The sequence below is a fragment of the Pituophis catenifer genome, unplaced genomic scaffold, assembly GCF_029215685.1.
Source record: "Pituophis catenifer annectens isolate HBS135680 unplaced genomic scaffold, rPitCat1.0.hap2 SCAF_11, whole genome shotgun sequence".
NCBI lineage: Eukaryota > Metazoa > Chordata > Lepidosauria > Squamata > Colubridae > Pituophis > Pituophis catenifer.
Window position 1 is genome coordinate 9,367,117 of NW_027256891.1, and position 14,760 is coordinate 9,381,876.

The window sequence follows — 14,760 nt, forward strand, 5'->3', positions numbered from 1 at the left end:
AGGATAGAAACAAGACCAGAGTAATCACAGAGAGAAAGAGAAAGTTGCTCCATGTTAAATCTCTTGACTGGACACCCTGAAATCAAAGGGATGTGCCTGAACATGACCATATATAGTGAGGTCAACTTGGCCAATTCTCAGCCAGAAAAGCTCCTTGCCCACCAGAAAGAAACAGCCCAAAGAATATAGAGTGAGGAAAAAAAATGTATAAAGAGAGGGCAAGATAAAAAAAACTTTATAAGAGCTACAGCAAAAAAAAAAAAGAAAGAAAGAAAAAGAAACCCATGTTTTACATTTGGCAGTCATTTACCTCTGACTATATTTTAGTTAGCTTAGTCACTACTCAAACATCGTTAATTATATTTAAGAAACTCGGTTCCTTGCAAGCGATTGGCTTGGGGAATGATAAAATGGGTTTAAATGATCTCTCCTCAGAGCTGAAGTAGACCAGACAACTTTAAATCTCTTCTGTAGAGTGCATACCTTATAAGGGATTACTGGAGTGTTGGCTGTCTTCATCCAAAACTGAAGTGTGTGTGTGGGTTCCTGAAGGAGGGAAGGAGTGAGGGAGAGGGAGAAAGAGAGGGAGGGGGAGAGGGGAAGAGAGAGAGAGAGAGAGAGAGAACACACACAAGTGAGCAAGAGCTAGCAACAAGTCCTGTGTGGAGCAACCTCTTTCAAAGGTGAGGTGTGTGCCTCTCTCAAGACATAACAGCAATAGCTCCCCTAGGTTGAGATCTTGCAAGACTCCTTTCTTCCTAAAGACTTCTTCTAGATCAGGGCTGTCCAACCTTGGCAACTTTAAAACCTATGGACTTCAAGACTCAGAATTCACCAAGGAATTCTGGGAGTTGAAGTCCACAAGTCTTAAGGTTGCCAAAGTTGGACACTCTGTTCTAGATCCTGTCCAAGAAGGAAAAGATTTGGGATAAACTTAAGGCAAGAGTGGTCAGGGCCATGAATGTTAGTTGGCAGACCAAGATGGATGGCAGAATCAAATCCCCATTTGTCTGTCCAAAGCACTTGTTTGCATATACAATTCATGGTGTTCTCATCCCTCTAGAACAGATAACCTAGAAAGAATGTGCAGAGGGATAATGGGTACAACACCAGTCCTGCCTAAAACGGTGTATTTTCTTCCTGTCCTGGTGTATGTCACCTCAGGGGTTCTCTGTTACTCTTAGGCAGGCTAAAGCAACTGTGTCTCTATGACAGCAGCTGCTAGAGGACAACAGTGGTGGCAACTTCGTTGTTCCTTCTAAACTACTTAGCCATTCTTATCTCTGGAAGCTCAGGTGTACCATGCAATTTATTCTTCAGCTCCCTAAACTTTCTGCCATGCCTAGCCATAATGAAAAATGGTGTCTCCATATATCACAAGGGACAACATCCCAATGTGATGTTGCAAGCGGCAGCATCCAATTCAGACGGTTTCTGGATATGGAACGGAAGGGATGCCATCTTGTCCTTCCCTTAAGTCAGCAAGATGCCTTCAGTGACCCCCCCCCCAACACACACATTTTTTTTGTAGATTATTACAATTTAGGTTTTTAGGAGGGGAATGAGGAAAGGTTGGAGAGATAAGGAGAAGCTGGAAAGGAAGAAAAGGAGAAGGAAGAAGATCGAGCAAAATAATTAAATGAAAAGTGACTTGTATAAGAGCTGGAGGTAAAAGTTACTATTTGTCCACCAGAGAATTCAGATACAAGTATTTGTTTGAATTTTTCAGTGCAATGCCATTGGCAGAGGGTGAAGGGGAGTTCTAAATTAAGAAAGCTGTACTGGAAAACAGTTTTCAAAAATATCCCCGTGCTATCCAAAATTGCAATTCTCTTAGGATTTCTGGCTACAATGGGACTTGTAATGGGATACAGGCCAAGTTTATTGTTGACAAAAGTTTCCTAAAGTATTTTTAAAGGAAATTTAAAAATGTAGACCCTGGAAGAGGGCAACTGAGGTGAGAAAAGGAGTCAGTGGATTGATGAGTCTCTCCTGAGTTTAGCCAGTAAAAAAAAAAAGTTCTACCAGAGAAAACATAACAGAAGTTCCTTATGTCTTTATTACAAAAAAGGGGAGAAAAGTTTTTAAAAAGAAACACCACCTGCTTTGGAGATGTCCTGGCTGCATTGCATTATGTTTGCCTAATGCAAGGTGAGTTATAACTACAGTAGTTTGGGTGATGAGAACCACAGCTATTAACAGAGGCTATTACTAGCTATGGAAGAAGGTTCATCTGCATACAATTAAATTTCCCAAGGCTGGATTTTAAGCTGTGTTGCTACTGAGGCTGATTGCAGTTTGCTCCCTGTTTCCAAAACTCATGCCTTATCGTTCCTGCTTCTTAAAACAAAGGGTGGATTCTTTGCATTTCTTTAATTCCATTCGTTCCAAAGCCTCTTTTTTGTTCTCAATTAAGGAGAAGGTAACGAGCACTTCTCAGCCTCTGCTAATCTGACAAATCCGTGGATAGGATCTGGTATAATTGCAAGTTATCTGCATTCCGGCTGGCCTAGAGCTATCTTCACTGCCTCTGATGTTTAGACAATTTGGGTTTGATCCTCCCTGGTGGCATAAGACCTTGCAAGCCGAGGCAGGGGTGGGGGGGGAAGGAAGCAGCCCTGGAGAAGATCTTGGTGCTTGCACCATCGTTCTGATCCACTCGGGGTGATCAGTTGGATCCAGGGTAATTGGCTGGATTTCATTCACCCTCTTAGGCTGCATTAACATAAGACATAGAATCAAGATCATATGAAGTGTTAGTACTGCTTTATAATGCCTTGGTAAGACCACTCTTGGAATACTGCATCCAGTTTTGGTCACCACAATACAAAAAAAGATGGTGAGGCTCTGGAAAGAGTGCAGAGAAGAGCAACCAAGATGATTAGGGGGCTGGAGGCTAAAACCTGTAAAGAATGATTGCAGGAATTGGGTTTGTCTAGTTGAATGAAAAGAAGGTCTAGGGAAGATAAGATATTCAAGGGACTGTCACAAAAAAGAGCAGAAATCAAGACAAGAAACAAGGATGGAAACTAATCAAGGAGAGAAGCAACCTAGAACTAAGGAGAAATTTCCTGACAGTGAGAACAATTAACTAGTGGAACAGCTTGCCTTCAGAAGTTATGGGTGCTCCATCACTGAAGGCTTTTAAGAACAGACTGGACAGCCACTTGTCTGGAATGGGTATAGGGTCTCCTGCTTGAGCGGGGAGTTGGACTAGAAGAACTCCAAGGTCCCTTCCAACTCTGTTATTCTGTTCTGTTTCTCAATCGTCTTGGAGAAGCAGAAAATGGAGTTCCAAGATGCAAAGTTGCAAACATGCAAAGTTGGTCTCCACTTGAGAAGGGAATGAAATTTCGGAGAGTCTTTCTGTTCTCTAATCATCCTCTCTTGCATGTTTTTCTAATATGGATTTTTGCCTTTGCGTTGTTCAGACTCTTAATCCCAACTGAATCTGACTTGCTTCTTTTTCCAAGTTATGGTACTAAAAATCTGCCATCAATCTCCTACACACCTTCATTGAATATGAAAGGGTAACAGTCATACATGAAATAAATAAAAATCTTTCAGAAAATCTAGTGTCCAGTGCTTCGTTTTGTCTAATCGTAGGTGAGACTGCTGGCACATAGACATAATATACTGTATCTCCACAGAGCTACCAAAGTGGCTTTGGGATGAAGCTTGGGTCAACTAAGAATCAGCTGGCACATTTTTCTGCAAGTCCTTTTGTGATTATATATCACTTTATGGCATTAAAGTCAGATGGATAGAGTTGTAGTTCTATAGTAGAGCATCTGGATTTGCACAGAAGGTATCTGGCCTTCTTTTATCAGAGAAGTGATCATATTGGAGTAGGGCTAAATAGAGGTGTTAACAGATTGTTCTGTAAGTGTGCAAAATACTTCCTTATCGGTAGAACCCTCACAACAAATGTATTGGGTTGGTGTGTGTCCTTGAACCACAAATCCAGTTTGAAAAGATTTGGGTCTCTCGTGTTTTTGAGGGGCATCAAATCATCCTAGGAGCTCAATTCACTTTGGAAAGACTTTACTGTCATATCAGCTCCAAGTTAAGAAATGAAGCTGGACAGACACAGCTATGTGAGAATAAATGGAAACCAAGGGATTTAAGGGGTTCTCCAGACTCTGGGCCAAGATTAGCCTTCCATAATGTTGTCCAAGCAGCCCTGTTTTGAGTGAGACCAGGGTAAGTGGGATTGGTTTGTAGATTGAATAAGAGGCTGTTATTTTAAGCCAGAATCTGCTTTGTTTCTTAGGACATCACAACCTTTATTTTGAAATATTTATTTATTTTTCACTATTTATAGCTCGCCCATCCCAAACAGTTTTGGGGTGGGCTATCGCAATAGTAAAATAAAAAACACAATATAAAACCCATAACCAAATCATAAACCTGTCACCTGTAAACAAATTATTATTATTATTATTATTATTATTATTATTATTATTATTATTATTATTATTATTATTATTATTATTATTTATTGAATTAATATACCACCCTACTTCCGAAGGACTCAGGGCGGTGAACAGCCAAATAAAATACATATAATACAAATGTTAAAAAACCATTAAAATACAATTAAATAATTGGCCTGGAAAACGAATTTAAAACACCCCAAATTCATAAGACAAATTTAAAAATTTAAAATTTTTTTAAAAACAATTTAAAAGAGAGGTTAGGCCAGGCCGGCCTGCTGGAATAGAAATGTTTTAATGGCACGGCAGAAAGCGTGCAGATCCGGGCTCCTCCGTATCTCTGGGGGGAGCTCGTTCCAGATGGCGGGTGCCCCCACAGAGAAGGCTCTCCCCCTGGGGGCTGCCAGTTGACACTGTTTGGTCGATGGCACCCTGAGGAGCCCCTCTCTATGGGAGCGTACTGATCGGTGAGAGGCTACTGGTGGCAGAAGGCGGTCTCGTAGATACCCCGGTCCTAAGCCATGGAGCGCTCTAAAGGTGGTAACCAAAACCTTGAAGCGTACCTGGAAGACCACCAGGAGCCAGTGCAGCTCGCGCAGGAGGGGGGGGTCACATGGGAGCACCACGTCGCTCCCATAACCACCCGCGCGGCTGCATTCTGGACCAGCTGGAGCCTCTGGGTGCTCCTCAAGGGGAGCCCCATGTAGAGAGCATTGCAGTAGTCCAGGCGGGAAGTGACGAGGGCATGAGTGACCGTATTTAACGAATCCCGATCCAGAAAGGGATGCAACTGGCGAGCTTTCTATCACACCAACAATATTTCATGGCACAATGTTTCCCCTTTCTCCTCTTCCTCTCTCCTCCCTCCCTCCTCCTCCTTTTCCTCCATTTCCATCTCCTCTCCTCTCATCCCCCTTCTCCTCCTCCTCCTTCCAGAAAGAAACATAATAAGTGTATGAAATCACCTTCTACACACGAAATAATCCAGCTCAAATGTTTCATCCCTGTCCTTCCAGAGATGTTGTGTCATCACAGTTATTCTAGTAGCTCCTGGTTTCTGATTTTTTTAAAAAAAAAAAGAAGAAAGAAGCTGATTCCTTTGTTTTATTTTCTTCTTTTCATGCTGTTCTGCCAGCATGGAACAAGATCTAATGCGGGGAGAACTTACATGTTCTCCATGGAGTTTAGAACTCTATGTGATCCATATGTTGCAGCTATGCTACTTTTTTTCTTTTGGTCTTTTGTTTAAATAAAAGCTGGTGTTCCAAATTGTTTTACAGTGTTATTACAGCCGAAAAGAATGAATTTAACTCATTCAGAGGATTGGGGGCCTCTTTTCTTCATGCTGCTTGAGTCTTTGTTTTGATTATATAATTCATAAACGTTGACGCAAGCAAGCCCTTTCAAAGAACAACTGTAGATTTTTGCTGGCTATCTCAGCTCTAAAGTTTTGAGTTTGTCTTCCAAAAAAATTAATGAACCAGTTGATGGTCCCAAGATGTGGCAGAACAAATATCAATTTCTATTTTTAGAATCTGCCAGTATCATTGGAGGTCCTTTTTTGTGTCTGGTCACTTAAAGAAGTTAGTTGATAGATCATGATATGCTTTTTCTGTAGCAATCTAAGTTGGAAGACCTACAAAGAAGAGGATTATTGGACAGTTTTCAAACTGGTGATTCATTCTTAAAGTTTAGCTGGAATCTTTCTTCTTCTTAAGTTGAATTGAAGAGTTCACCTGACGTCTATCTTCTCAAAATTTGAAAAGTTTGGCATATTAGCTTTGTTCTCTGAGACCCCAGAGAACATTATATTTATTTACATATTCAGTTTTGATGCCAACCAACTCTGGGCATCTCACCAGAAATGAAGAGCAACATAAAAAGAACAAAATTTAATACAGTAAACTGGATCAAATTACAAAAATAACTACATAAATGTGTTGTGTGTGTGCAAACATGACTTTGAGTGTTGATTTCTGGCAGTTGCCTCAACTAGTTTCTTCAGGTTTTTTGATAACAATTTTGAAAGTGGTTTGCCCTTGCTTTCATAACGGGCTGAGAGAGAGTGACTGGCCTAAGGTCACCCATCTGGCTTCATCCCTAAGGCAAGGCTAAGATTCATCGTCTTCCAATTGCTAGCCTGGAGGCTTTAACCACTATACCAAACTGGCTCTCAGAAAATAATTAAAGAAATTGCAATCCAAGCAACATATCAAAACATTGAAAATTATAACCAAGGGAGTTTCATCCACCCTACCCCAAGGTCTGGGATAGACGCCAAGTTTTGAAGGCTTCTTCTCCTTGTAGTTCAATGAATTAGGAGGTGTCTGTCTGAGCCACTTCTGAATATTATCTGTCTGTTGTGGTTTAAAATCTGTTTTATCTCTTGTCATCCTGGCAACAGATCATACATATTTCTGTCAAGACCATCTTTCTTACACTCTTTACATCTTGAGAAATTCTGAGAAATCAGCTTCCCAATTTCTCTGCTCACAGATTTGGTAGATATTCTTCAAAGGCTCTTTGAATGGCTCTTATGTTTTCTGTAGCTCTGACCGTATTGATGCCACCTTCTTTCCTCTTCTTCTTGAGGTAGAACATCTCCATGGTTGTGGAGAGAACATCTCTGGTTTACTGGACCAGAGGGAGTGAGAGGACTTCAATTGAGGACCTCAGTAGTTTTCTGATATTTACCTTAAGAGCAGGACTGCGAAAAGATTATTGAGGAACAAAATAAAACATTATTTCCTTCTTCTGTAGGGTCAACCAGGACCAATCGGGAACCAAGGATCAATGGGCATTGAAGGCTTTACTGGACCAGAGGGAGTGAGAGGACTGAAAGGAGAGAGAGGTGTAACAGGACCTCCAGGTGCAGCTGGAATGAAAGGAGACAAGGTAAGTTCATTCATGCTTTAGGGGTTCTCATACATCTTCAAAGTCAGCCCTCTTCTTTTCTTCTGCTGTAGTGGCAATCTTAAACTTTGCGATGTCATTTATGAAATTACTGGAAGTTCATGAATAATCCTATCTATCTATTGGGTCATTCCATATCAAGTGGTCTGAGGGTTCCTGCTCGACCATCACGGATTACGATGAAATTTTGTGTGAACATGCACACATGTCCCCAATGAACATTGGTAAAGTGTTACGTGTGCCAATGCAATAGTTGCAGAAATATAGGCATTTGGGTGACCCCATACTGCAGCTTTCTACAGTATGACTCTGAGGTTCCAGCAACTTTGAGACATAATATCTCCAACAATATTTTGTTGAGAGAAACAAAACTTGGCCATCTTGAAAAACCAATCCTACTTTTTTTAGGGGGTTTGAAGCATGCTCTTTCTAATAAGAATGATATAACAGAATTTCCAGAAGGTCTTTTTTTGTAAAAGCGGGCATTTTACAAAAAAATCAACTTTACACTCAAGTTGTAAACTATTGGAAAGCAGTAGGAGAATGAATTTTTATATTCAAAAGCCTTGTGTTGCTAAATTATTAAGCACAAAGTTTCAGGTTTATCATACCTTTCCTTCCTTCCAGAGATATAAAAAGCCAAACTTCAGCCTTTTTTTCGAGTCGCACTATTTTTGGCCAACTTTGCTCCAAATTATCTAGATGGAGATTGCTGATGAGAATGTTTTTATTATTTTGTTTAATAGAGCACAAAAAGTTGTACAAGATGGCCAATGGTCAAGCAGGCCACTTTTCTAAAATCAGACCACTTGACATGGAATGATTATCTATCTGTCTGTCTGTCTGTCTGTCTGTCTGTCTGTCTGTCTGTCTATATCATCATCTATCTGTCTACACACAGACTATTTTAGTGTGTGTATTTCACTATAGGTTATTTTTTACAGCTGTGAAAAACATGTGCCATTCCAGAGTGTCCACCAGAACCTGCCAGTAGAAGTGTCAAGGTGCTGTGGTCTCTTAGGGGTTCAGCATAGTTGCACTTATGACCTCCCAGCATTGTGTGTACAAGTATGAACCTTTACCACAATTGGAAAGCTATTTTAGCTGATAGTGTGACTCATAAAGAAAGGAAAACTGTTCTCTGTGTTTGTTTAACCAGAATCTCTTTATTAATAGGACTTAGCTGAAGCATTGGCCTCACTGTAGTTTACAGTAGTGCTGTATTATGGATTGTTTTAAAGAGTTCACAGACTTTCTCTTACTACTTCATTTGACATATCTGTAGCCCACCCACCATCCAGGGACTCTCAGAAAGCATCTGCCTAAAGAGTTAGTCATGACTGAGCACCAAAATGCAACTAAAATAATGCAAAAAGTTTGTCTATAGTAAGTCCATTCTTGATTTTATATCTAATGTTCTAGGCTAAGATGCCTTATGACCTGGACTTAGAGCTGTAAAGAATAGACTGACACTTAACTGTATTCCTTTTTATCTTTTTAGGGCCCAGTGGGTGTTCCTGGATTCCCTGGAATTTATGGAGTTCCGGTAAGTCTTTTTGGATTCCCCGGGACTTAAGGGTATCTCTTAGTATGGCTTTTGGCCAACAACATTAAGTATGACTCTGGGTTTGAATGCTTGCTTTTGTGGTCCTTGACTGAGGTTGTTGTTGGGTAGTCCAGCAAAAATGCAACTGTGAAGGTGATCATATGAAGCTGGTAGGGCAACTCTTCTGTTCTGCTCTAAGAGGATAATCTTTTGCTACTGGTTGAAGGAGAGCAAGGACCATTACCCAGTCAGTAATGCAGCTAGGTATGGACCATAGAATGAACATTGAGACTCCAAGAAACAGTGGACTCCAAATAGCCACAAAATAGCAGGTGATTGGGGCTGCAGCAAACACAACCACATCAACGTTAGGATCTGTTATTTCTTCTTTTCTGGTCAAGAATGAATTGGTTAGGCATACACATACTTGCAAATGCTCGACTTGTTGCTTTATCTTAAACAACAACAACAAAGACCAGCACTTGGAAGATTTTGAAAAAGGTATTCCAATCCCTGGAGGTCCCTACAACTACAAAGATCAGAATCATGCAAGCCATGGATTTCCATGGGAGCAAGAGTTTGACTTTGAAGAAGCAGTATTAGAAGAAGAGTATTGGCATCTTTGACCTTTGGTGCTGGAGAAGACTCCTATCAATGTCATGGTCAGCCAGGAAAACAAACCATGGATCATCAAATAAAGCAACCCAGAGTTCTCACTCGAAGCATAAATGAGCAGGCTCAAATGATCCCCCTTTGGATGCATTATGTGAAGACCTAGGTCTCTTGAAACAACTGTCATGCTAGGAAAAGTGGAAGAAAAGAAGGGGAAAACAAGCAGCAAGGTGGATGGAAGTGAATGCACTTTTGGAAGACCTGAGGGACCAGGTTAGGCATAAATTGGAATGGAGAAAATATGTTGATGAGGTCAATAGAAGATGACAGTGACTTGATGACACATCAAATTGAATGGCAAACTGCAAGAGAAGTTAAAAACAAACCAAGAGTTAAAACAACAAGGGATAGATATAGATTGATGGCCATACCTGCAAATTCAGGCAAGATATAAAAAGGATTTAGAACAATATAGCTTCTATAAGGATCAACAAGAGCTTGATAAAATAATACAGGGGACGGAGGAAAAAATGATAACCAAAGTATATAACTATTTCCTGAGATTTAAAATGGAAGAAGAAACTGTCAAAGAAACTATGATAGCCTGGGCAAAGTATTTTGGTTATAATATTGAATTAGAATATTGGGAAAAATTATGGGGAAAAACTATAAATTAACAATGTTGGCAGCCTACAAAGAAAATAGCCTGAGTGGCGTAGGAGGCTAATGCCTCCTACTAAGGCAGCATTTAACATCCAGCTGCCTGCAATTACTGCGAGTTCAATTCTCACCAGGCTCAAGGTCGACTCAGCCTTCCATCCTTTCTAAGGTGGGTAAAATGAGGACCTGGTTTATGGGGGCAATAAGCTGACTTTGTATAAAATATACAAAAGTATGAAGGCTATTGCTTAACGCATTGTAAAGCTGCCCTGAGTCTCCGGAGAAGGGCGGCATATAAAAATAAATAAAAATAAAATAAAAATAAATAAAATAAAATATTCTATCATTGGCATTTACCTCCAGCTAGATTGGCCAAAATGTTTCCAAATTTATCTGCGGAATGCTGGAAATGCAAACGCAATCAAGGCACATTCTTCCATATGTGGTGGTCGTGTCCAGAAGCCAGGAAGTACTGGATCAGAATAAGAAAATGGTTAGAATAAATTATGAGTCAACGAATTGAATTAAAACCAGAATTATTTTTACTAGGGATAATAAGAGGAAACTACCGTAAGAATACTCAATATATTATATTGCATATAACAACTGCAACCAGAATTGCTTATGTGCAAAACTGGAAACAGGACAATATGCCCTCCGAGAGAATGGTGACCAAAAAGGTGTTAGATTGTGCTAAAATGGACAGGCTAACATTGGAATTAAAAGAAAGAGGGGAAACGGATAATTATTTGGTCTGGGACATAAGGTATAAATGGCTAGAGCAGTGATGACTAACCTTTTTGCCATCGTGTGCCAAAAGTGGAGAGAGTGTGGGGGGCTCGCGCGTGTGTGTGTGTGCCCACACCCATAATTCAATGTGCCCCGGACCGTTTCTGGCCTCCGGGGGTGGTGGGGAAGGCCGTTTTCACTCTCCCCAGGCTCCTAGAAAGTCACTGGAGCCTGGAGAGAGCAAAAAATGGGCCTTCCTCACCCCCCCCGGGGCCCTCTGGAGGCCGGAAACAGCCTGTTTCCCGACTTCCAGTGGGCCTGGAAGGCCCAAAAATCAGCTGGCTGGCACGCTGGTGGGCAATGCTTGCGTGCCCACCGATATGGCTCCGCATGCCACCTGTGGCAAACACATGCCATAGGTTCACCATCACAGGGCTAGAGAATAGAAGTAAAGATTAAATATAAGGTAATTTGAGAGGTATACTAAAATTTAAAGACAATGTATATAGTTAAAGGGAGAATAAGGAATGTTATGTGTTAAGGATATTGTTGTTGTGTTACCAACCAGCAGAGTGTAGAGCACAGAGAAACGTTGCTGAGAGCAATGAATAAGAGATGTGCAAACTGGTTTATCAAAAGTCTACTTTATAGTACAATCTCATAGTCTTTTAAATCAATCCAAGTCTTTGCCAGTTAAATCAGTCCAGTGATACAAAAACTCTTCTTACCACACAAACAGTAGTTGGTTAGAATAACAAACTCACTCTGATTCACAAACCACGATGGTAGCAGATCCATCCAATGATGATAGCACAATGATAGCAACTCCTCACACGATGGTAGCATATCATCAACTGAATATGTTACAGTACCTTTCTTAAATACAACTAGTGATTATCTAATTACAGCATGACTCAGCATTACAATGAATTAGCAGTAAAACTTTAAAGTCACACAATACATATTCATATTAAAGTCACAGAACACATATATTGCCTGGACAACTTGTTAGGCTCAAACCATATCCTAACGTTATGTATGTACTGTATGAGTATTATCAATGCTGGAGCACTGTAAAGATTGTAAATGTGATATAAAATGATGAAATATGTTCAATAAAAATAATTTTTAAAAAACCAAATTGAATGGCAAGCTGCAAGGGGATTCAAAAGACTCGTCAGTCCAGTGGAAGCATCTCCAAGGGGAAGGACAGATGGAAGACCTGGTCATTTGGCATATGCCCTTCCCAGCCAGCTTTTTCTCCTTTGTTGGAGGGAATAAGACTGTTGGAGAAAATCGTGATTTTTGTCTGTTCATTGATGCATTTGCACCTTTCCTAGTTGTCTTACTATATAAAGTTCTCTGGATAGGTTACTAATGAACCAACATTAAAAAAAATTAAAGACAAAATGGAAGACAAATTCCTAAAAGTAAGCACCAACATCCATAAATCAACAAAAATGTTCCATCAGTCTGCCCTCATTTTTTTCCCTTATTTTTGTTCCACAAAGTATTTATGTCATGCTTCAGTACTGTAATTATGCATAAAGACACTTAGATTCATTTTATTTTACTGTATGCAACATGTGACCTTAATTAGTGAGACAGACAGTGGAAATTAGGAATCATTTTCTCCCCCCGGCAATTTAGTTGTGTTTTTTTTAACAATCACTCCTAACCAGAGCAGAAAATTGAAAGATTTCAGGTTATGCCCTGTCTTTTTTCCTTCCTTCCTTCCTTCCTTCCTTCCTTCCTTCCTTCCTTCCTTCCTTCCTTCCTTCCTTCCTTCCTTCCTCTTTGTCAGTACTAACAATAGAACTAATAAACAACCATTAAAGCCAGCAGCATAAAACTCAGCAAAGAAACAAATTGAACATGCAGATTTAATTTAGTTTAATTCAATCAGGTTGAGCAGAGAATTGGAGGCTTTCAAAGCACATTCTGGCTGCCCTATCTGTTTTCATTCGTTCTTTCGCTCTTTCCTTTTCTTTATTTTTTTTGAGAGCATTAATTTTCACTTCCCCATCTTATTGCTTTGTGTTATAATAACAGTTAAGGACAAATACTATGGCTTAAAATTTAGGAACAGAATGAGTTCAATGTGCAGTTTTGAAACCCCAGAGAAACCCAGATTTAACTAAGGGTCCTGTGAAAGACCTTAGCTGGGTACAGGTAATCCTCAATTTATGACCACAACTGAGCTCAAAACTTCTATTGGTAAATGAGACATTTGTTAAGTGAGTTTTGCCCCATTTTATGACTTTTTGTTAAGTTGGCAACATAGTTAGAACTGCGGTGGCGCAATGGTTAGAATGCAATATTGCAGGCTACTTCTGCTGACAGTCAGCACTTCAAGGTTGACTCAGCCTTCCATCCTCCCAAGGTCAGTAAAATGAGGGCTCATATTGTTGGGGGTAAAAGGCTGACCATGTAAACCACTTAGAAAGGGCTGTAAAGCACTATGAAGCGGTATAGAAGTCTAAGCGCTATTGCTATTGCTATAGTTATTAAATGAATTTGGCTTCCCATTGACTTTGCTTGTCAGGGGATCATATGATCCCGGAACACTGCAACTGTCATAAATACATGCCAGTTACCAAGCATCTGAATTTTGATCATATGACCCTGGGGATGGCTGCAATGGTCCTAAGTGTGAAAATGGACCCAAGTCAGTTTTTTCAGTGCCATTATAACTATGAACTGTCACTAAATGAACTGTTGTAAGTCGAGAATTACCTGTAGTAAAGATACAGGAATGATAACCAGGTGAGACACCCCGAGCAGTGAATGTATGATCACAGTGGGGATGTGAGCATAGTAGGAAGAGCCCTACAGGTTCAGGATGGCTGTACATGAATGGGTGGGAGGGAAAGAGGTCACCATAGGTCCTACCAAAGAAACTGCTCCCAGATGGACTTCATTTATTGTGTTGCTACAGCTGTTGGGAAAATCTTGTCTGTATCGGCCATCTCTCCTTGCATTTGTGGCTGGTTAACCACTGATTTCCCAGAAAAAGGGCCTGAAGGAACTTCCCTTCCCCACCTGCCTGGCACAGTCCCACTTTTTCCTCCCCGGCCCTCACCCCATCCTGATGTAGATGTTTAGCTTTTCCCACGGAAGGAGGTTGAGAAGTTTGGAAGTTGAGATGTATCGGTCATAGTTTTTCAGCTGAAAATACAAGGCTGGCCGAATGGACACATTTCAGGGAGCGATAGCATATGGACTGGCTTCTATCAGCTCGTGTGTGTACGGTTCAAAAGCAAAGCAAACAAAACCGCAGTGTTTGAAAAGAAGGATCTGGCGTGGACTCAAGAGGCCCCTTTAATGTTCCTAATACACAAATTTGTGCCTTCCGATTCGGCTGATTTCCCTCTTCCTTAAGTACTGTGCCTCTCCTGTTTGGATTTACTTAGAAATAAGTTTCCTTCACTGGGAAAGAGCTTAGATTTAGTTCAGCGTACATAGGATTTTGGTTTCATATTTTTCAATTTAGATTCTGATTGGTCCATCATCTTAAAGCTCGGAGTCGCCAAAGCTTCTCAAGAGGCTTGATTTGGCCAAGAAATTCCTTCCAGAAATTAGCAACCTTTTGTAGGGCAGGAGAAGAAGCAATGGTTGGAAACTAATCAAAGAGAAAAGCAACCTAGAATTAAGGAGAAATTTCCTGACAGTGAGAACAATTCATCAGTGGAACGCTTGCCTTCAGAAGTCATGGGTGCTCCATCAGTGGAGGTTTTCAAGAAAAGATTGGACGACCCTTTGTTTGAAATGGTATAGGCTTTCCTGTTTGAGCAGGGGTTGGACTACAAGATCTCCAAGGTCCCTTTCAACTTTGTTATTCTAGATGTGACAAAAATTAAAAGT

General features: G+C 40.4%; 1 protein-coding gene across 1 annotated transcript in view; it reads left to right on the forward strand.

Moving 5' to 3' along the window:
- Positions 1 to 14,760, forward strand: part of COL4A6 (collagen type IV alpha 6 chain) — a 192,847-nt gene that overhangs the window by 98,225 nt on the left and 79,862 nt on the right. Inside the window, exons 4-5 of the mRNA XM_070952120.1 lie at positions 7,197 to 7,331; positions 8,851 to 8,895. Coding sequence (XP_070808221.1) covers positions 7,197 to 7,331; positions 8,851 to 8,895 — 180 coding nt within the window. The remainder of the gene's footprint in view (positions 1 to 7,196; positions 7,332 to 8,850; positions 8,896 to 14,760) is intronic.